The sequence below is a fragment of the Pseudorca crassidens genome, chromosome 4 (genome assembly GCF_039906515.1).
Source record: "Pseudorca crassidens isolate mPseCra1 chromosome 4, mPseCra1.hap1, whole genome shotgun sequence".
Taxonomy (NCBI): domain Eukaryota; kingdom Metazoa; phylum Chordata; class Mammalia; order Artiodactyla; family Delphinidae; genus Pseudorca; species Pseudorca crassidens.
The window spans coordinates 129,014,133-129,037,337 of NC_090299.1; the positions used below are offsets into that span (position 1 = coordinate 129,014,133).

General features: G+C 35.8%; 1 protein-coding gene across 1 annotated transcript in view; it reads left to right on the forward strand.

Moving 5' to 3' along the window:
* Window positions 1–23,205, forward strand: part of TTC29 (tetratricopeptide repeat domain 29) — a 253,274-nt gene that overhangs the window by 145,265 nt on the left and 84,804 nt on the right. The window contains exons 10-11 of the mRNA XM_067734746.1: window positions 512–635; window positions 11,933–12,161. Coding sequence (XP_067590847.1) covers window positions 512–635; window positions 11,933–12,161 — 353 coding nt within the window. The remainder of the gene's footprint in view (window positions 1–511; window positions 636–11,932; window positions 12,162–23,205) is intronic.

Consider the following 23,205-nt stretch of genomic DNA (forward strand, 5'->3'; position numbering starts at 1 on the left):
GTTTATCCATGTCGTAGTATGTATCACTACTGCATTCCTTTTTGTGGCTGAATAATGTTCCACTGTACGAATACAGCACATTTTGCTTCCCAGTCAATTGATAGACATTTGGGTTGTTTCCACTTCTTAGCTATTATTATAGCATTGATATGAACATTCATGTCCAAGTGTTTGTGTTTTCATTTCTCTTGGGTATATACATAGGAGTGGAATTCTTGGGTCATATGGTAACTGTATATTATACTTTTTGAAGAACTGACAAGTTGTTTTTCCAAGCAGCTGCACTATTTTACAATCCTACCAGCAATGCATAACAGTTTAAAGGCTTAAGTTCTAACTCACTGTATACTCCGTCAAAGACGAGCCACATATTTTTAAAATATACACTTTACATTTCATTATCCTGATAACTGTCTTACACTTTCTAAAGCAAAGACACAAAACAATCTTCTCTTTACTGTGATATTAAATGAGATGACACTCCAGTAGTTTCTTATTTTATTTTTTCTAGCCAAGGACAAATGGCAGAAGCAGTGAAATACTTGAAAAAAGTTGTGAAAATTGCAAGAAAAAATTTTCAAAGCCTAGATTTTGTGAGAGCAAGTACAATGCTTGGAGACATCTACAACGAAAAAGTGAGTATAATGTGTTTCTTGCTTATACGGGAGAAATTTGCAGAATTTTAAACTTCTGTTTTTATTTGATCCTCACCTTCGCATAGCATGTTGTACAGAATGGCCCCAGGACTGCAGGACTTAGTCAATGCACAAGGCAGTGACTGGGAAGAGAAATGCCTCTTACTTCTTCCTCTTCCAGGACCTGATCGCCACCTTAACCCAGTCACCACAATCTGCTAACGCTGATTCCTATCTTCACATCCAAGTCAGAGTCAAGTGATTTGGGATTTGAAGAGCAATTAAAATATGTCAATTCAAAGAAACTTTGCTATAACAGTTGGTTCTTATCTGCTGGCACTAACATTCACCTCTCTTGCTACAAATTCTTGTTTTATTAATCCAGCTGCGATGCCTCCATTAAGTCCCTCAAGTGAAGAACAGACAATCCCAAGAGTAATTCTGAAGGAAATATGGAAATCTAGCAACAGGTTGGCTATGTGAAAAAAAAGGGAAAGAAGAGGAAAAAGTCTAAAAGTATCTCATTCAGGGGCTATTACTCGTGAAATGCATTCATCATAATGGACTTCTGGTTTATTTTCTCCTGACTTTATCTTTTATTATGCAGATTCTCCTTTAGAAGCAGTATGAAAAAGGCTTGTTTCTCCAGTTATAATTGCAGTTTTGATCACGAGTAAGATCTATAATTTTTGAGGGTAGTGACATTCTCACGCTGTGTTGATACCCCTTGTCTGAATCTTTTTGAGAGACTGTATATAGTAATGAAAAGTACTAACTCTGAGACCATACTGGAGTAAAAGCCCAGTTTTTTCCCTAATAAGATCTGTGACCTGAGACAAGCTACTTACCTTCTGAACACTTCAATTTTCTCACCTCATAGGGTTGCTGTGAATGTTGACTTAATATATGGAAGGCACTTAGAACAGTACTTGGCAGGGGAAGCAAGTGCCATCTATATAAAGCGGTACAGCCATTCTTAATCTCCATATCCTTATGTGATACCACACAATTCCCCTTTTCCCGAGGCTCAGAGGGTTTGAGTAACCTACGCCAGGTCTCCAAGCTTCCAGGCGGCAGTGGTATTCAAACCCATACCCTGAACGACTATAATCCTTTATTTGCCATATAATTGATTTTGATTATTTCAGAATTATTTAGGCTTTTTTTAATGTTTATTTTATTTTTTTATACAGCAGATTCTTATTAGTCATCAATTTTATACACATCAGTGTATACATGTCAATCCCAATCGCCCAATTCAGCACCCCACCAGCCCCAGACCCCCACGGCTTTCCCCTCTTGGTGTTCATACGTTTGTTCTCTACATCTGTGTCTCAGCTTCTGCCCTGCAAACCGGTTCATCTGTACCATTTTTCTAGGTTCCACATACATGCGTTAATATATGTTATTTGTTGTTCTCTTTCTGACTTACTTCACTCTGTCTCTAGATCCATCTATGTCTCAACAAATGACTCAGTTTCGTTCCTTTTTATGGCTGAGTAATATTCCATTTTATATATGTACCACATCTTCTTTATCTGTTTGTCTGTCGATGGGCACTTAGGTTGCTTCCATGACCTGGCTATTGTAAATAGTGCTGCAATGAACATTGGAGTGCATGTGTCTTTTTGAATTATGGTTTTCTCTGGGTATATGCCTAGTAGTGGGATTGCTGGATCATATGGTAATTCTATTTTTAGTTTTTTAAGGAACCTCCATACTGTTCTCTATAGTGGCTGTATCAATTTACATTCCCACCAACAGTGCAAGAGGGTTCCCTTTTCTCCACACCCGCTCCAGCATTTGTTGTTTGTAGATTTTTTTGATGATGCCCATTCTAACTGGTGTGAGGTGATACCTCATTGTAGTTTTGATTTGCGTTCCTCTAATAATTAGTGATGTTGAGCAGCTTTTCATGTGCTTCTTGGCCATCTGTATGTCTTCTTTGGAGAAATGTCTATTTAGGTCTTCTGCCCATTTTTGGATTGGCTTGTTTGTTTCTTTAATATTGAGCTGCATGAGCTGTTTATATATTTTAGACATTAATCGTTTGTCCGTTGATTTGTTTGCAAATATTTTCTCCCATTCTGAGGGTTGCCTTTTTGTCTTGTTTATGGTTTCCTCTGCTATGAAAAAGCTTTGAAGTTTCATTAGGTCCCATTTGTTTATTTTTGTTTTTATTTCCATTACTCTAGCAGGTGGATCAAAAAAGATCTTGCTGTGATTTATGTCAAAGAGTATTCTTCCTATGTTTTCCTCTAAGAGTTTTATAGAGTCTGGTCTTACATTTAGGTCTCAAATCCATTTTAAGTTTATTTTTGTTTATGGTGTTAGGGAGTGTTCTAATTTCATTCTTTTACATGTAGCTGTCTAGTTTTCCCAGCACCACTTATTGAAGAGATTTTCTTTTCTCCATTGTATATCCTTGCCTCCTTTGTCATAGATTAGTTGACCATAGGTCCGTGGGTTTATCTCTAGGCTTTCTATCTTGTTCCATTGATCTATGTTTCTGTTTTTGTGCCAGTACCATATTGTCTTGATTACTGTAGCTTTGTAGTATAGTCTGAAGTCAGGGAGTCTGATTCCTCCAGCTCTGTTCTTTTCCCTCAAGACTGCTTTGGCTATTCGGATTCTTTTGTGTCTCCATACATATTTTAAGATTTTTTGTTCTAGTTCTGTAAAAAATGCCATTTTTAATTTGATAGGGATTGCATTGTATCTGTAGATTGCTTTGGGTAGTATAGTTATTTTTACAATATTGATTCCTCCAATCCAAGAACATGGTATATCTCTCCATCTGTTGGTATCATCTTTAATTTCTTTCTTATACTTTTCTGCATACAGGTCTTTTGTCTCCCTAGGTAGGTTTATTCCTAGGTATTTTATACTTTTGGTTGCAGTGGTAAATGGGAGTGGTTCCTTAATTTCTCTTTCAGATTTTTCATCATTAGTGTATAGGAATGCAAAAGATTTCTGGGCATTAATTTTGTATCTTGCAACTTTACCAAACTCATTGATTAGCTCTAGTAGTTTTCTGATGGCATCTTTAGGATTCTCTATGTACAGTAGCATGTCATCTGCAAACAGTGACAGTTTTACTTCTTCTTTTCCAGTTTGTATTCCTTTTATTTCTTTTTCTTCTCTGATTGCTGTGGCTAGGACTTCCAAAACTATGTTGAATAATAATGGTGAGAGTGGATATCCTTGTCTTGTTCCTGATCTTAGAGGAAAAATGCTTTCAGTTTTTCACCATTGAAAATGATGTTTGCTGTGGGTTTGTCGTATATGACCTTTATTATGTTGAGGGAGGTTCCCTCTATGCCAACTTTCTGGAGAGTTTTTATCATAAATCAGTGTTGAATTTTGTCAAAAGCTTTTTCTGCATCTATTGAGATGATCATATGGTTTTTATTCTTCAATTCGTTAATGTGGTGTATCACATTGATTGATTTGCATATATTGAAGAATCTGTGCATCCCTGGGATAAATCCCACCTAATCTTGGTGTATGTTCCTTTTAATATGTTGTTGGGTTCTGTTTGCTAGTATTTTGTTGAGGATTTTTGCATCTATATTCATCAGTGATATTGGTCTGTAATTTTCTGTTTTTGTAGTATCTTTGTCTGGTTTTGGTATCAGGGTGATGGTGGCCTCATAGAATGAATTATGAGTTTGGGAGTGTTCCTTCCTCTGCAATTTTTTGGAAGGGTTTGAGAAGGATGGGTATTAGCTCTTCTCTAAATGTTTGATAGAATTCACCTGTGAAGCCATCTGGTCCTGGACTTTTGTTTGTTGGAAGAATTTTAATCACAGTTTCAATTTCAGTGCTTGTGATTGGTCTGTTCATATTTTCTATTTCTTCCTGGTTCAGTCTTGGAAGGTTATACCTTTCTAAGAATTTGTCCATTTCTTCCAGTTTGTCCATTTTGTTGGCATAGAGTTGCTTGTAGTAGTCTCTTAGGATGCTTTGTATCTCTGCGGTGTCTGTTGTAACGTCTCCTTTTTCATTTTTAATTTTATTGATTTGAGTCTTCTCCCTCTTTTTCTTGATGTGTCTGGCTAATGGTTTATCAATTTTGTTTATCTTCTTAAAGATCCAGCTTTTAGTTTTATTGATCTTTGCTATTGTTTTCTTTGTTTCTATTTCATTTATTTCTGCTCTGATCTGTATGATTTCTTTCCTTCTGCTAACTTTTGGTTTTGTTTGTTCTTCTTTCTGTAGTTCCTTTAGGTGTAAAGTTAGATTGTTTATTTGAGATTTTTGTTGTTTCCTGAGGTAGGTTTGTATAGCTATAAACTTCCCTCTTAGAACTGCTTTTGCTGCATCCCATAGGTTTTGGATCAATGTATTTTCATTGCCATTTGTCTCTAGGTATTTTTTGATTTCCTCTTTGATTTCTTCAGTGATCTCTTGGTTATTTAGTAACGTATTGTTTAGCCTCCGTGTATTTGTGTTTTTACGGTTTTTTTCCCTGTAATTCATTTCTAATCTCATAGCATTGTGTTCAGAAAATATGCTTGATATGATTTCAATTTTCTTAAATTTACTGAGGCTTGATTTGTGACCCAAGATGTGATCTATCCTGGAGAATGTTCCATGCTCACTTGAGAAGAAAATGTAATCTGTTGTTTTTGGATGGAATGTCCTATAAATATCAATTAAATCTATCTGGTCTGTTGTGTCATTTAAAGCTTCTGTTTCCTTATTTATTTTCATTTTGGATGATCTGTCCATTGGTGTAAGTGAGGTGTTGAAGTCCCCCACTATTACTGTGTCACTCTCGATTTCCTCTTTTATAGCTGTTAGTAGTTGCCTTATGTATTGAGGTGCTCCTGTGTTGGGTGCATATATATTTATAATCATTATATCTTCTTCTTGGATTGATCCCTTGATCATTATGTAGTGTCCTACCTTGTCTCTTATAACATTCTTTATTTTAAAATCGATTTTATCTGATATGAGTATTGCTACTCCAGCTTTCTTTTAATTTCCATTTGCATGGAATATCTTTTTCCATCCCCTCACTTTCAGTCTGTATGTGTCCCTAGGTCTGAAGTGGGTCTCTTGTAGACAGCATATGTATGGGTCTTGTTTTTGTATCCATTCAGCAAGCATGTGTCTTTTGGTTGGAGCATTTAATCCATTCATGTTTAAGGTAATTATCAATATGTATGTTCCTATGACCATTTTCTTAATTGTTTTGGGTTTGTTCTTGTAGGTCTTCTTCTTCAAAAGGGAAGTGCAAAAAGCACAAATTGTTTTACCCTACCACGAAACAATATCCAGAACTCAGTTTTTTAGTATAATGTGGACATCAAGTATTAGCCTGTATTTTCCCAATTACAGAAAGCATAAGGAAGATAAAAACAATAAACATTTCTGAGGGGTAATATTTTTATACTTGCATTTTCTTAATTTTTTTTTACCAAGAGTTTGTATCTTAACAATATGTATTTTATTCTCTGATTAGTAATTCTTGAAGAAGAGTTTAATATCTAAAGCTAGAGACATGAGTAATATCCAAAGGCTGTGTCAACTACCAAAAGTTATTTTTTTTTACCAGCTTATCCTTATTCTAGTATAAAATTTGTAGGATTCCAAGTATTCATGCTCTCTTGAAATATGCATGCCTTCAGATATACAAGTTGATTCGTATACCTTCATGGTTGCTTACATCTTAATGTAATAAATAGTCACTGATAAATAGTATAGTATTAAGAACATAATACTATAATAGTTTTATGATGTCATAGACTTCAAGAGAAACCTTTATTTGATACTAAACTTGTTAACGTTACATTCAGTTTTTGTGCATTACTGTGATTCTTTGTGGGTATTTTCTCAAGTCAGAAAATCTACTGATGACTTCTCAGGCTCACTCTGAGTTGTTATATCATTACTATAAGAGTATAATTTGAACATGTATAGCTAAGTGGATTAGAACTAAGCCTGAGAACTAGACTTCTCAGGCTCACTCTGAGTTGTTATATCATTACTATAAGAGTATAATTTGAAAATGTATAGCTAAGTGGATTAGAACTAAGTGATAGTTATCTTTTTCTCCTTGTAATTTTGAGACAAAATGATAGCCTTGATGACATCCTGAATTTCCTCCTAGTTCTACAAAGCCATTTCCTAGGAAAGCATTGACAAAGAGTTATTTCATGTCTGCTATTCAGTTGCTTATGCATGTTTCCTAATTGTGTCAAATGCCTTTGTTCCAATTTTACACCCAAACAGTTTCACAAACTATTTGCACCACACACTATCTATTAAGCTTTCCCTTGAAGGAAACTGTAGCAGGACAAAGGAACTACACCAAGTTTTGCCCACCTGACTTTGAATCTGCACTCAGCTGTTTATTAACTGTGACCTTGGGCGAGTTAATTCTTTGATCCTCTGTTTCCTCATCTTTCAAATGTCAATAACAAGATACCTTGAAGACTGGTTATATGAGGATTAGAAATTTTAAAACATGTACATGGTACCTAATAGAGTTCCTAGCATATATTGGGTACACAATAGCACTTAACCTTCTTAATATCTCAAACTCAGATCTCTCTCCTCCGTTGCAGACTCATTCTCACTGCCTATTTGACATCTTCACTTAGACCTCTTCAAATGTAAACTATTAAAAACTGAACTCAACTCATCAGCTTTCCCCTAAATTCTATTTCTCTCCCTACTTAATGTTCAACCAGGATAGAATACCATTCAGGCATTTCATAGGCAACCTTCTTTTCTCAATCTGTGAGCTCTCCTTATCTGACCTTATACAGGCCCATGGTTTAAATACCATCCATACACTGATGACTCTCAAATTTATATCTCCAACCCTGATCTCTCCTTGGGACTCCAGACTTGTGATTCTGGCTGCCTCCCTAGCATCTCTCCCTGGATGTCTTCTAATTGACATCTCAAGTTTAATATGATTCCTCCCTCCTTGGCCTACTTCTCCCCAGTCCTCCACATCTTAATAAATGGTACCATTATCCATCAACTCGATTGCTCAAGCCAATAATCTGGATATTCTTGCTTCATCTTTCTCCTCCTGCTCCATATCCAATCCAGAAGAAAACCCTGACCTTCATGCCACCAAAACGCATCTCAAATCCACCCACTTCTTCTCTCTATCTCTGCTACTATCACCACATCTGGTTATGACACTATGTTTTCTCACTTGTACTATTGCAATAAGCTCTGAACCCATTTTCCCATTTCTCCTCCATCCAATCCAGTCTCCACACAGAAGCCCAAGTAATCCTTTTAAAATGTAAATAAAATCATGTTATTTCTCAGCTTAAAATACTTCCATTGCTGACCAGTCTTCTGAGAACATAAATATAAATCCTCACCCTGACTTGAAACAATCTATATGAGATGCATTACCTCCCCCACTCCCAGTCTCTGACTTTATTGCCTTCTACTCTCCTTATGCTGTCCACCAGAGCCAAAGGGACTTTTGTGGAGTTCTTCAAACATGCTGAGCTGATTTCTGCCTGAGGACATTTGCTTTAGCTGGAATGCTTTGCGTGGACCACTCCCCAATCTGAACTTCACATTGCTGGCTTCTTGTCATTCAGAGCTCAGCTAAATGCCACAACTTCAGAAAGGTCTTCCTTGACTCAACCCAATCAAAATTATGATGCACTTGTCTCGTAGTTTTCTTGTTTGTGATATTTTTCTTCTTGTTGTTGAATGTGTCTAGAATAGAAGCTTAATGAGAAAAGAGACCAGATCTGCCTGTTTTTTAATTTCATTCCAATTTCTAGAAGAGAACCTGGCACAGAGTTGGTGAACAAAAATATGCGAGTTCATTGAATCAATCCATAAATTTGTAACCAATTTTATACCAGTTGAGAGTAGTAGTCTCTCACTTTTGAAATTCCAAACTTCTGTTTCATTTTTGTCCAATATTTTGGCATTTTGAAAACTTGCACTGAATTTTTAAAAGCAACTCTGATATTACTGATATTTGTCAGTCTACCTTTTAAGGACCTCTACCAACTGCCCTTATCGTACCTTTTCTGGCTTCATATTATTCATGCAACGTATTCTAATTGTATTCTTAACAGTAATTTCCAAGAAATAATATTGTTATAAGACCACAATTATCATATAAAACTGTATGTGGAAAAATATAGTTTTCTCTAATTATTATAGTGTTATTATAATTTAAGTTAATACATCTTAAAAACATCCTAATTAGTTTACCTTTTACTATATAATCATGGAAGATGGGCCACCCATCTCACCCTCCTGATGTGATTGGTTTTTAACTGAAAATATATCATCAAAGTAAAGGGGTCTAGTGAGAATATTTTAGGGAAAATAACTAGGTATAGACCCTTCATGAGATCTTTTATTCTCTAATAAGAGCAAAGCATAATCACATAGTTAAAACAATGGTAGTTCCAACACTAACACAGTAAGGAAATTGTGTAAGAAAAGAGTCTTCCTCAGTACTGAGAAAATGCCCATTTATTTTGAGCTTGCTCATTGGACAGAGTGACAATTCAGACACTAAGAAGGATCTGATAAGAATCACAATAATGCATGAAAATTCTATGTTATAGTGTAATAATGCAAGTTTTGTTTCAACGTCTATGATGTCAAGATCTTGACCTGAAATTGTCCACCTAATGCTTATTAGTGATATTTATAACATTAAATGAAGTTTTCTCTTCCAATAAGATGCACTTATGAAGTGCATAAATTCACTTCTGTATTCCCAAACTCATATTTAAGATTGCCAGGATTCATTACTAGAATCTTCTGAATTTTATAACAGCATAGGGCTTCACTGATAACAGGAACTGTGGAAAGTTGGGCAGAACCTTTAGAGAAGAGATTAAATTTCGATAGTAAACTCTTTAAGAATGAAAAATCTGGAAATACAATGCACATTAATGAAACCGCGTTCTAAAAAGGTATGTATAAAAATTCTTGCGTCTGAGAGGAACCAATGTTGTATTTCTTAAGGGTGCCTTAAACTAGAAAAATCTAGCTTGATACCAGTTTTATGACAGGTATGTGTGTGTCTCAAGATTGAACACTAGGCACAATTTGAGGGAAGACTAATTACCTAATTATAATGCCTAATTACCTATTATAATAATAGAAGTATTCAGGGGGAAAAGGCATTTGTTAAAAAAGATCTAATAAAAGTTATAGGCAGATGACTACTTCCACTAGCAGCAAGCTCACCTGCTTGACCTTGAACTTTGTTCACTGCTGAATCTCTACTGCCTGGCATTGGCCTGGTAAATAGTAGTTATTCATTGGATGAATGAGTTTGTTCCAAAATAATAATATATCAAAATAATTCTGGAAATTCAAATATATGTCCATTTATTTATGGTCCCTAATTCTCCTAATTGAGACTCTCATCTAAAGCAATGAACAGCCTAAAGCTCAGGATTATAGCTGGAACAATAATTAGATATTTACACTTCTCTGTTTTTAAAAATAGAAACATTTGGTCTAGTCATATATTTTCATCTATTTTGTCCCATATCTTTGATATCTAACAGGGCAATCTATAATTTTAACTAGTTTTATTGTCTTCAATATTGATATTATTTCTCAATCATATAATTATTTCATTGACATATAAATATCTTTGTTATATTTTCTTAATTAAGTGATCTTAGTCTCATATAAATCCTGTTTTATGCTTTAAAATAAGAGAAAGAATTGTTCATCTCAACAAACAAAAATTGTTTTTGATGTAATATAGAGGAAGTCTGTTTAAATTAGAAAATTTAATTGGAGTGAGCCATTTGAATGGTTCACCTAAATTGTCCCTGTGGGTATATAGCAGTGTTACATGTGCTGCTCATGTATGTAACATAACTGTCACATAAGCCCTACTCCTCACCTTGCCAGCAGCCTCTTTATTCAATCAGTTTTTCTGCTCTTTGGACTCTATGATTGTACAGAGATGTGTGGTCGTTGAGTATGCATTTTACCTGTACTGGCATATGGTATAAAGCTGTTTCTATGGTGTTTTTTCATTTCCAGTTCCGTCATAATACATTGTGAGAAAAATGACTTGAAAGCTCATAGTAAAACATTTCTCTTCAGGAGTGTGCATACATGTTTTTGTGCATATGAGAGAGAGAAAGAAAGGAGAGAGGAGGAAAGGGAAGAGGATGGACTCCCCAGGGTTATAAATCAGTGAAGAAAGGAAGTTTTTCTTCCCTAGAGTTTTTACAAGTATAGCTTAATCCTAAAAATAATATCCCCTTTTGAGGAAGAGTTTTTAAAGGAAGATTTTTAGAAGACTTGGGGAGGTGGCAGAAGATAGTCTTTTCTCTGAGGCTCAATTTCATTATTTGTAAAATAAGAATAATATTTCCTCATAGAGTGACCTATGAAAGCTAATGACATAATACATATGAAGTATTTACCACTGTCCCTGACGCTTCATAAGAGTTAGGTAAATGTTATTTATTTGTAGACAATAGCTTTTAGAAGGAGAGATGAGAATGAGAAAGAAGAAAGAAAGAAAGAAAGAAGAAAGAGAAAGGAAGAGAGAGGGAGAGAGAGAAGGGAGGGAGGAAGGAAGGAAGGAAGAAAGGAAGGAAGGAAGGAAAGAAGGAAGGAAAGAAGGAAGGAAGGGAAGGGGAGGAAACCTTGAGTTTTTGCAAGTTAAAATGTTGCAAGGAACTTGGAGAAGATATAAACATTTAAATGATCTTTTGAGTTATGCTAGTGCTGTTGTCAAGATCATGTTATTTCGAAATCTTGTATTCCACATTCTTAGCCAAGAATGACATGTGCACATGGGAAAATACAAGTAATAACGGAAGAGCGGAATATACATCCATTTTCACTCACCACTGATTAAATGGGTTGGCTAGAATGATCTCTTGCTGTGACCAAAAACTGGTTAAAAAGATTTCATTTGGTAAATCCAATGCAACAAGTAAGAAAACTCCATCCAAATCAAAGTGAATCAGTTCACTCTTTCCCAAACTTCTTTTTTCTTCCTTATATTAGGAAGCAGAATGCTAATATTTGACCATTTTTAATCCAAAAAAAAATTAAGTTTCATACGGTTCAACCTGGTAGATACACCTTTCTTGGTGAATGAACTTCAAGATATTGCATGGTTAGTAATCACAGCTTTTAAAAGGAAAATGATTCTAATAGAGGCCCTGCTTGCCATCTCTTTCTTCTTGAAGATGAACTGCTAAAACTGCTGAAGGATCAGTGTGGCACATGCCAAGGTGGGCAGACATGTGGAATGGTAAATTAAAATTAAGAAAAAATTATTTCTCTTACATTTTTAGGGATACTACAACAAAGCTTCTGAATACTTTCAGCAAGCTTTTGACACAACAGCAGAGTTAACGAACATACCTCTGATGGATGAGACAAAAGTTCATTATGGAATAGCAAAAGCTCATCAGATGATGCTGACCATTAATAGTAATATAGAATCTGCAGATCTCACCAGCCTTGACTACCTGCTGTCATGGAAGGAGAATAGAAGTGATGTTGCACCTGATCCGACTATTGGTAAGGCCTTGGTTTCTGAAAACAATTTAGATCTTTGTACCATTCTTATTGGCTAAGTCATTTTCTTTGCAAAGGTTTATTCGACAATTGGCAATTTTATTTTTATTTATTCATTACTATGTTAATGTTAGATGCATTTTTGTGCTGTATCATATCTTCAGTGTTTAAGGGAGGCATACAATAGTGATAGATTTATTCAATTTGATAAATCACCATTTTTTCAGTTACCTTAAATATTCAACAGTAGGTACTGATCAGTTGTAAGGAATATGAAATAGGTTTATGTTTTAAAAAATGTTCAGTGTTGTATCTTGTGGACAAGAGCAAGTGTTCAGAGATGCTAGTTAGTATTATACTCTTACTTTTCTGATGATAGTAAGTTTTCCTATTGTTTCTCAATTCAGGTGTGAATGTTAATTGAGAAAATATTTGATAGTAATTTCTCTTAATTCTACTTTTTTTTCCTACATACTTTTCTTGTGATAATTAGTGAAAATAGTCAATTAAAAACAAATAACTAGGGCTTCCCTGGTGGCGCAGTGGTTGAGAGTCCGCCTGCCAATGCAGGGGACACGGGTTCATGCCCCGGTCCGGGAGGATCCCACATGCCACGGAGCAGCTGGGCCCGTGAGCCATGGCCACTGAGCCTGCGCGTCCGGAGCCTGTGCTCCACAACGGGGGAGGCCACAACAGTGAGAGGCCCGTGTACCTCAAAAAAACCAAAAAACAAAAAACAAATAACTAGAGGGGGGATGTAAGGGTCAGTTTTATGTATCAACTTGACTGGGCTCTAGTCCCAAGTTAAGAATTTCATTCATTTTTATGGCTGAGTAGTATTCCATTGTGTGTGTGTGTGTGTGTGTGTGTGTGTGTGTGTGTGTGTGTGAATGGCACATCTTCTCTATCCATTAATCTGTTGATGGACACTTAGGTTGTTTCCATACCTTGGCAATTGTAAATAATACTAATATGAGCATTGGGGTGCAAGCATGTTTTTGAATTAGTGGAGGGTTTTTTTGTCTATATACTCAGGAGTGGAATTGCTGGGCATCTCCTATCTGGAACTCTTTTTTTTTTCCCCCCCTTAGGTCATTTAGATGAAACAATAATTTGTTTTGGTGTTTATTTCCTCCATAGAATAAATAGTAAATAATAGTAACTTTGGCACAAAGAAATTTTATTGGCTCTTTTACATCAGTAGAATACCACTTCACCGCTGTCTGTCCTCTAGTTAGAAAATAAGGAAAGGTCTCGTTCCTAATAGATGCATAATAAGAGAAAGCAAGATGAAGTCTTCAGAAATAGAGGACTTGTTGAATTTCAATACACTCAGTGCTCAAGAAATATTTATAGTTGACTATTAACTAACTACTTTCAGATAATACTTTGCTTATTCAGGATGTTGTCTTGTCACATATTTGGGCATTTGTTCTGTAGTTTTGCGTTATCTTCCCTTTATGCTCTCACTTTTTCTGCCCAGGAGCTAAAGCAGAGGAAGTATGATCCAGCTATTAGATTACTTGCTTTGATAAATGGTTTGGTGGAGAATACGTTGAGCTACTCACATTTTCAGATTTATCTGGGATAAACCCTAATCATCATAATGATAATCATGAAAAAAATACTCCTCAAAACTAGCTTCTGATAAGAGCCATTTATTGCAATCCTGTTTTTGGCTTTTTAAAAATATATTTTGCTTTGCTTTACTCTATGAAGTTATTTATTTTTCTATTCTTGTTACGTTTTATCTCCCCATTTTTTGTAAGGGCATGTTGTGCTCTAAAGGGCTTAGGAGGAAACAAAAAATGCACTTCAAAATATTATTCAGACATGTAAAAAACAAAATAAATGAACAAACCAATGAACAAAAACCAACACATAGATACAGAGAACAGAGTAGTGGTTTTACCACAGGGGAAAATGGGGAGGGCAAAATGGGTGAAGGGGAGCAACTGTATGGTGACAGATGAAAACTAAATTTTTGGTGGTGAGCACGCTGTGAAGTATACAGAAGTAGAAGTATAGTGTTGTACACATGCAACTTATATAATGTATAAACCAATGCTACCTCAATAAAATATAAATTAAGAAAAATATTACTCAGACAGTAAAAATTCAGCTGTTCATGTGGTGGTGAAGATTAAACTCGCCAGAATGCTGTAAAAGTACACCCCCTTACTGATTCCTTTGACCAAGAATAGAAATCTATGCGTGGATGAGCTACGTCATTATTAGAGTGAAAATAATAATCTTTCAGATTCAAATATAAATGAGAAGTTAGTTCAGTCAACATTTTAAGTGATAGACATTCTGTTTGGAAATAAGACCTGTAAGACATTATCAAACACTTGTTGTTTACACAGACATAGTTTTACCTCAAAATACACTAAAAAGCTAAATTTTACACTAAAATTTTAAAATTCTTCAAAAATATTTCTTAAACCACAACTCGTATTATTCTATCTTTGCTCTGCTTAAAAATCCTCATGGACTCGCTACTGTCCACAAGTTAAACACAAGCTTCTCAACCTTTTTTGACCACCTCCCTCCCCCGACAACACACACACACACACACACACACACACACACACACACACACACGCAACATACACTATTATCACCTTACTTCCAGCTCCAGTTCCATCCACGGAAATCTCACCCACCTTGCAAGGTCCTTCTCAAATGCTGAAATCTTCCCTCACCCCCTCTCACTTGAATATTACTTCTTCTCTCTCTTCCCATATTGAATGTCATTCATTTCTCTGCAAGCATTTTTCATTTGTCATATTCTGCATCCCATCATGGCCATTTCTGTAATTGCCTTGTCTGCCCAATTAGAGTATGAATCTCTTGAAAACAGGTCCTGATTCTTGGTATTCCCTACAAAAGAAGGCACAATGTCTGACACCTACTAGGTACTAAGTAAATATTTGTCAAATTAAATAGAATCAAATGAGTATGTGTGTCCTCGCCATAGGCTAGTTTGCACTAACCACTTTTTGAAACAAGATTTGTAGTTCCCTGCCTCCTTCAAAAATATGGGGAAAAAACCCACAAGCCAATGATCTAACACTGTATTTTGATTACCATCCGATTATCACACGAATGCAGGACAACAGCAAGTACGATGTTGACAAAATGAAGAAATACAGAAATATTATTTGGAAATCTGAGGAGCTTTTAGGTTTTCAAAGTTTACCTTTGTTCTCTGAAGAGGCATCTTTAATCTTGCTATTGAGGGGTCCCAGGTATTCAGAAAAAAGCAGATCAAAGATTTGAAAGATACATCATAAAAGCTGTGCAGTTATCTCTACCTGTGAGACTTCCATCCTCCAAACAAATCATTAGCTCACAGAGCAGGCAATATTCTTTTAAGCAGAGGAACATGACCCCCTAAGGGAATACAGCAGTGAGAGCACTCAGGTCTCTAGATAAAATAGAACAGTGATTCACCAGCAATCACCTCTCATCTTTGTATCTTTCAGAGGGAACACAGCAAATATAGGAACCTTCATACTCTTCTGATACGTTTAGATATGGCTGGAATGATTTCATACTCCTCCTTTCCCTTCCAATAGTAAAAAAAGAATAGATTCTCCTCCCAAATTTAGGAATTTAGAAGGAATTCAAATATTATTACAGTTCAATAAAATTATTCAGGCCCGAAGCAACAGAAATTGGTTGGCTCTGGAAGGCTTAAGGGTCTATGAATTTCTGCTGATTTCTCCAGAATATAATTTATTTTCCTTACCAGAACTATTAAGATGAACACACTGGCTAGTCAGTAAAGACACTTACAGTTTTCTAGCAAAAAGCATGTAAAGGTTTCCTTGAGTGCCAAAACTATCATCCTAGTTTTATGAATCATTTAATATTCTTAAAGGAAAACAATAAAGAGCATGAATTTGTCTCTCATCCTTGGTTTGTGTTGGCTTGATGTGTGTTCCTTGGTTTAATGTCAAGCCACGTTTTCCTACCCTGTCCTTTTCTTGTATTTTTCATTCATGAATTTAACCATTTTAAAGAATGTGAAAAAAACACATTCACAAGTGAGTCTCACATTCTATTATACTTTGATCGCTACTTCTGTTTGTTAAATAACGATAACAATGAGGGAAATGTAATGGAACTAGCCAAAAAGTAAGCATGCAGGTTTTATATCATCCTATCGTCACAGAGCAGACCCGTCTCTAATAATGTGTTCAAAAACATGACATATAAAAAGAAGATTCTCGTGAAAATTGTGGATGAATCAAAGCTCACCCTACTGGCAGCTTGGTGTAATTGAGAGAGACTGTTACTCAAGAGTGTGATGACCCGGGTTATAATACCCTATTGAAGAGTAATTAGCTTCATGACTTTTGGCAATAGATTTCACTTCAAGTCTCTTTAGCCTGTTATCTGAGGTTTGAAATAAGTCATTGATAAGATTCCTCTGGAACCAACAACAATTCCTCAGTAAGAGCATTTTCTAAACAAGGAAGATATTTTGTAGTCCTTAAGAATATAATCTAGAGCTTCATGAGCATTTTATTTGTTGTTTTTCCCCCATAAACACTGGTTTCTGAGGGTTTCCACAAGAGGTAATTATTATTATTATTATTATCATCCTCATAATCATCACTATAATATATCAAACAGCTGTATAAATGCCAGATGTATTACTTGATCCTCCTGCTAGAATTTATAATAAAGGAGTTTCTAGCTATCTGATGTCACATGCAATTTAACTTTTCCCTGGTTGGTTGACACGGTTGAGGTTGCTAAACCTAGTTAACCATTTTATCCGCAGACTTTCAATTCATTTGCCTGTTTTCAACCCTATGTCATACTTCCCCTCAGCATTTCCTCAGCCCCTACTTTTTCCCCACTATTCCTGGGGCCTCCAATTCCTATACATGCCTGGTTCTCTGATCATCATTATCTCTTCTTCATGCACTTTAGTTTGTGGATGTCTCTGCCCTCCTAAACCTGATACCACTCCTCTCGTACCTTTCTATCTTCTGAAAATGAGTTAAAATCTTCTTGAATTTTTTTTTTTTTTTTGGTTTCATAGAATCAGGAAAAGACTGAGTTGTGTGGTTACCAAAAAAATTACTTGGTCCACATGTTTTATTTCCAAATGTTCTCAGGTCCAGGGGAAGGCAGTCGTGCAATAATCTGAAAGACAAAATGGATCTATAATCTAGTTTTCTAGAACTCTAGTCCAGGATTCTTTCCATGCCTTACAGTTCCTTACATATTATCTTATAGCTAGTAAAAGCCATATCTAACTTTTTAAAAGATTACATTTTAAATTAAAGTCTGGTTAAAAATATTCAGTGAAAAGAAACAAGTGGGACTTTACTTTTGGCCAAGATGGAATAACAAGGAAAAGATTTACCCTCCTATCTTAAACAACTAAAAAAACCCAAACAAAACATATAAGACAAAAGTTTGCAGAAATTGGACAACACACAGTGCAGGACAGTGATCCCTGAGAAAGGGAAACCAAATGAGCTGAGCTGTATGATTTCCTCAAGCCTAGAGGAAGTTGCCAGGCGAACGAAGGTAGAGGCAGCCCAGGAGATCCTTGGGTTGAGGAGACTGAATTAGGAGTCCAGGGAGACCAAGATGGCTGGAATTCACAGCAAAGGGTACTAGAAAGGAGAGAGCTGCAGAGAAGGAAAGAATGAGAGAGATCGACTGAGTGAGAGCTCCAGAGATATGCAGTCTTCTGCATACTGATCTGTATGTGCATGTAAAGAAACTATGGAAGGCTAAGGAAAGAACCACCTAAAAGGCTCAAGCAGAATAATCACCTAAGCTCAAACAGAGCCAGGAATTTTTTATGCTCCCACCAGCCAGAATGGAAAAGCCTCATAAAATATGGGGCATCAGGTGGAGGACTCATAAGCCTTAATAGTAGAGAAAAATTATCTCTAGATGAAAGACTACTTCGGTACCACCTACCAAAATTTAAAAACAAGTATCAAAAGCATCAAACTGCTTCTAAGTAATTTAACTGAATTCTAGAACAAAACTCAAGAATATTTATAGGAGTAAAAAATAAAAAGGTAAACTCCATAGTATCTGGCATCCAATCAACATTACATAGATAATACCAAGAAGCAGGAAGTTATAACTCATGATGAGGAGAAAATATATAAATGGAAATTGATGCAGAAATGCAACAGATGATAGAATTAGCATAACAGGACATAAAAATGTTATTAAAACTATATTTCATATGTTGAAGGATGTAATGGAAAGATTAAACATATAGAGCCAAGAAAGATATTTTAAAAAGCCAAATTCAATTTCTAGAAGTAAGAAATAAAATGTCCAAGCTGAAAAAGAAAACAAAACAACAACTTGGATGGGATTAGCAGCAGATTTAGATAATGCAAAAGACAAGATTAGCTTTGGAAATATAGCAGTAGAAACTAACCAAAATGAAATACAGAGAAAAAATACTGAAAGGATATGAATAGAGCATGTTAGAGAACCACAGTTAAACTTCAGGAAGCCTAAATGTGAGTAATTTGGAGACCCCAAAGAAGAGGAAAACAGGAAGGAACTGAAAAAATATTTAAAAAAATAATGAATGGCTGATTTTTTTTCTGAATTTGATGAAAACTATAAACCCAAATCTAAGAAGCTCTATGAACCCTAAGCAAAAGAAACATGAAAATTAAACCAAGATACACCATAATCACAGTGCTTAAAATGAGTGATAAACTGAAAAATCTTAAAAGCAGCTATGGTAGTGGTGCGGTGGCATAAACATAATAGGAGCTGGAGTCTCCCTGGAAACATGTAAATCAAACAAGAATGAATGAAGGAAACATGTAAATCAAACAAGAATGAATGAAGGAACTTATTTAAAGTACTAGAAGAAAAAAAGAACCATCAAACCTAGAATTCTATACCCAATGAAAGTATCTTTCAAAAACATAGTTAATACCATATAACCCAGCAATCCCACTACTGGGCATATACCCTGAGAAAACCATAATTCAAAAAAAGTCATGTACCACAATGTTCATTGCAGCTCTATTTACAATAGCCAGGACATGGAAGCAACCTAAGTGTCCATTGACAGATGAATGGATAAAGAAGATGTAGCACATATATACAATGGAGTATTACTCAGCCATAAAAGGAAACAAAATTGAGTTATTTGTAGTGAGGTAGATGGACCTAGAGTCTGTCATACAGAGTGAAGTAAGTCAGAAAGAGAAAAACAAATACCATATGCTAACACATATATATGGAATCTAAAAAAAAAAATGGTTCTGACGAACCTAGGGGCAGGACAAGAATAAAGACGCAGACATAGAAAATGGACTTGAGGACACGGGGAGGGGGAAGGGTAAGCTGGGACGAAGTGAGAGAGTGGCCTGGACATGTATACACTACCAAATGTAAAATCGATAGCTAGTGGGAAGCAGCTGCATAGCACAGGGAGATCAGCTCAATGCTTTGTGACCACCTAGAGGGGTGGGATAGGGAGGGTGGGAGGGAGACGCAAGAGGGAGGGGATATGGGGATATATGTATACATATAGCTGATTCACTTTGTTATACAGCAGAAACTAACACAACATTGTAAAGCAATTATACTCCAATAAAGATGTTAAAAAATTAATTAATAAAATTTAAAAAAAAACAAGAAAATGTAGTTAAAATGAAGATTTTTCCAGGCATACAAAAGCTGAGAAAATTCATGACTAATATACCAGTACAAGGAATGGTAAACTCCTCCAGGCAGAAAGAACATGAATCTAGATAGAAACCTGGATCTACATAAAGAATGAATAAGAAAATGAGAAATGTGTCAGTAAAAATAAAATATTTTTCTTTCAAAAATTGCTTGAAAAAATAATTGACTGTTGAAAGCAAAAGTAATAACAACGTATTGTGGAGTTTATAACAGATGTGAAATTCAATTAAATTAAATGGAGAAATCTGGTTCTATAAAAACACATTCAGTTTCAACCAGGCAGACAGCTGCCAACTTGGGGACCACAATAGCTCCCTATTTGGACTGAATTTCTTAGTGCTCATCCCATCAACTCCTTTTTTGGGAACCCCCTGTTTTTGAAGCTCTATTCTCATTGCCTAGTGGTTGGGTCTCTTTAAAGGGGATTTATCAACATTTTGAGTTCCATCTTGTTTTTCCTTGGATTGAAAACAAACAATCTGGTTTAGGATGAGTGATCCATTTCTATCCTGAGTATCTTTCGGCCCCAAGTCATCCCAGCCTCCCGCAAACAGCCTCTGGTGTAGGCTTTGTGGATTTTGATGGCTTCCTTGCTATCTGTTATGAAAATTGTTTCAGACTCATAATATACGTCTTTGACTTCAGATCTGCCATCAGCCTCTTCTCCAAGGAGCCTATAAACTTTGAAAAAGCAGTCTCTAAAAATCCAAAATAAAATAAAACTAATGATCCTAAATATGTATCCAGTTGGTGATATAGTCACAGAGAAATGAAATATTCGAAGTAGCTTTAAACAGAAATTTCACTGTGTGTCTCTAGTTGGCTAAATCCTAAAAAATGTACCCCCTCCAAAAAAAAAGTAAACTGTTTTCAGTATTCATACTATTGATATTTATGTTGGTTTTATTATTGTGAGACTGTTTTCTGTGTGATGTAGGATACATCAAATAGACAATTATTTCATATACTAAATCTTTTATTCCCAGTATCTTTGCAAACTAGGATTTTCAGTGTTGCACAAGTTTCCTCATTTGTAAAATCAGTGTAAGAAGGTAATTAAACTACATGATCTCTGAATTTCTTTTTCGTTCTTTTTTTTTTAACATCTTTATTGGGGTATAATTGCTTTACAATGGTGTGTTAGTTTCTGCTTTATAACAAAGTGAATCAGTTTTACATATACATATGTTCCCATATCTCTTCCCTCTTGCGTCTCTTTTTAGTTCTTTAAGTCTATGACTCCTAGATTTCTAAGAAAATTCTTATGCTTTTAAAATTCACTTTGTTCTAATTAAATTTAAGGAAATCTTGAAAACCAAAAGAATTAGTATGGGTTTTTAAAGCATCATGTTCTCAATATGATTTGCAGTAAACCCCATGTAATAACTCCTTTACATTGTTTTTGCCATAATACTACAATTATATCAACATATAGTGAAAGGGGAGGGGAAAATGAAGATTTATGAGAAGAATCGTTACATAAACTGAAATACAGTTACTTCAAAGTTCCTTAGCCATACTCTACAGTAACAGTTCTCTAAGGCTTTTTCAACAGACAAACTGAAGTACAGATTTAAGGCAAATTCAAAAGAGACAAGGCTGTGAATTTGGAAAAGGCATGTTTCAGTGATGAGCAGTTTTCTTTGACCAGATTCATCAGATTTTGTGTGGTGATTGAAGGCAGGCAATCTCTGTTTGAATCCCAGCTCCTTCACTTCATAGCTGGTGGACCTGGGTAACTTTACCTCACCTATAAAGAAAGATGACAGTTCCCACCCCACAAGGTTGCCTTGAGGGTCCAGTGACATAATGTATCTGTGTGGAAGACCCTGTTGGTTCCCGACCCAGTGGCCATTGCCCAACTTCCTTCCTGCTAACATAATCCTGATTGTTCTCTCTCTTCAAGTCACCGTGTCCTTGTAGAGGATGGACCTTCTCTATCCCCAGTGGTGGAGTATTTACTAATATTATGCCAGTCACCATGACCTCATTATACTTGCCAAGTGATAGCTTTCGGGAGGATACGGAACACAATTGTAATTAATGATACAAGAAGATCTCCTGAGGAATTCCTAGAAAGGTTTTCTTCATTCTTAAAAAGAGGCACAAACGAGGAGATTCCCTTTTTCCTGACTTTAAATGTTGATATGTGAGTATGTACTGCCTGGAGCTGCCATAGCCAGTGTGCAACTAAGATATGAAAATGATGAGGATGGCGGTGGGAAAGCATAGAAGAAATCTAGATCCTTGATGACATCCTTGCTTGCTAAATTATCTAACCCTGTAATTGCCACCACCAGTTTTTTGTGTGTGACATAAATTTCCCTATCTAAGCCACTTTCAGCTCAGTTTTGTTACTTGCAGCTAAAAGCACTCTGACAATAAGATGCCAAGTAGTGCTGACACATTATCACAGCACAGAGTGGCGACTGTGTTTGTTGTCATAGCCCCAGCAGCTAGCACGATGCCTAGCACATAGTAGCGCTCAACGAATACTGAACTGTGGACAGTTTGTTGAAAAACCTACTTTTTATTAAATTCAGTTTTCAAGCATTAGACAGTATCTCAAAATCTGACATTCTTTCTGAATTTTAAAAATGCCCCATGTTCTAAATTTACTTACCCCTTCTCCCAACTTAATTCCTTTTCTAATTAGGATACCTGTTCTGTGGAGGGTCAAAGTTATGAGCATGATGAGGAGGAAATCAATCTAATTGAACTGATAACACCTTATTAGGAATGACTGAAAGTGCTTTAACCTATTCAAAAAACTAGGATTTTTTAAATGTTGGAAGATTACCTATTGCAAGAACTTAATTGAAATCACTCAGGGAGTAAGAGGCAAGCCAATTATGAATAATGAGGTCAATACATGGACTGGTCTTCCTAAGTCTTGGGATTTGCCCTAAATTCAACTTCACTGAGTTGTTCCTGAATTTCAGAGCTTTCCTTTCTTCAATATAAATCTCTACCTTTAAAAAAACGCTTATTAGGGTTTTCAGATGACAGATCACTCTCCCCTTAAGGAATCTGATGAAAGCTAAGGTCTCTCTCCTCTCTTCAGGAAAACATACATATAATACATGTATATGCATACATGCATATAATTTTCAGACAGTTCAGTAACCCCTGTGGAAGGGAGTAGAGATTACAAGTGCTTGCCAAGGTCTGCTTCTTTACTCTTCTGGTCACATGGAAGACTGCATTTCTCAGCCTCTGGCAACTAGGCTGGGCTCTGTGACTAGTTCTGGCCAATGGGCAAAAGTTACTTCCCAGTGAAAGCAAAGCAGAGCCCACCTGAGATACTGCAGCTGATTCTCTCCCTGCTACAGTGATCATG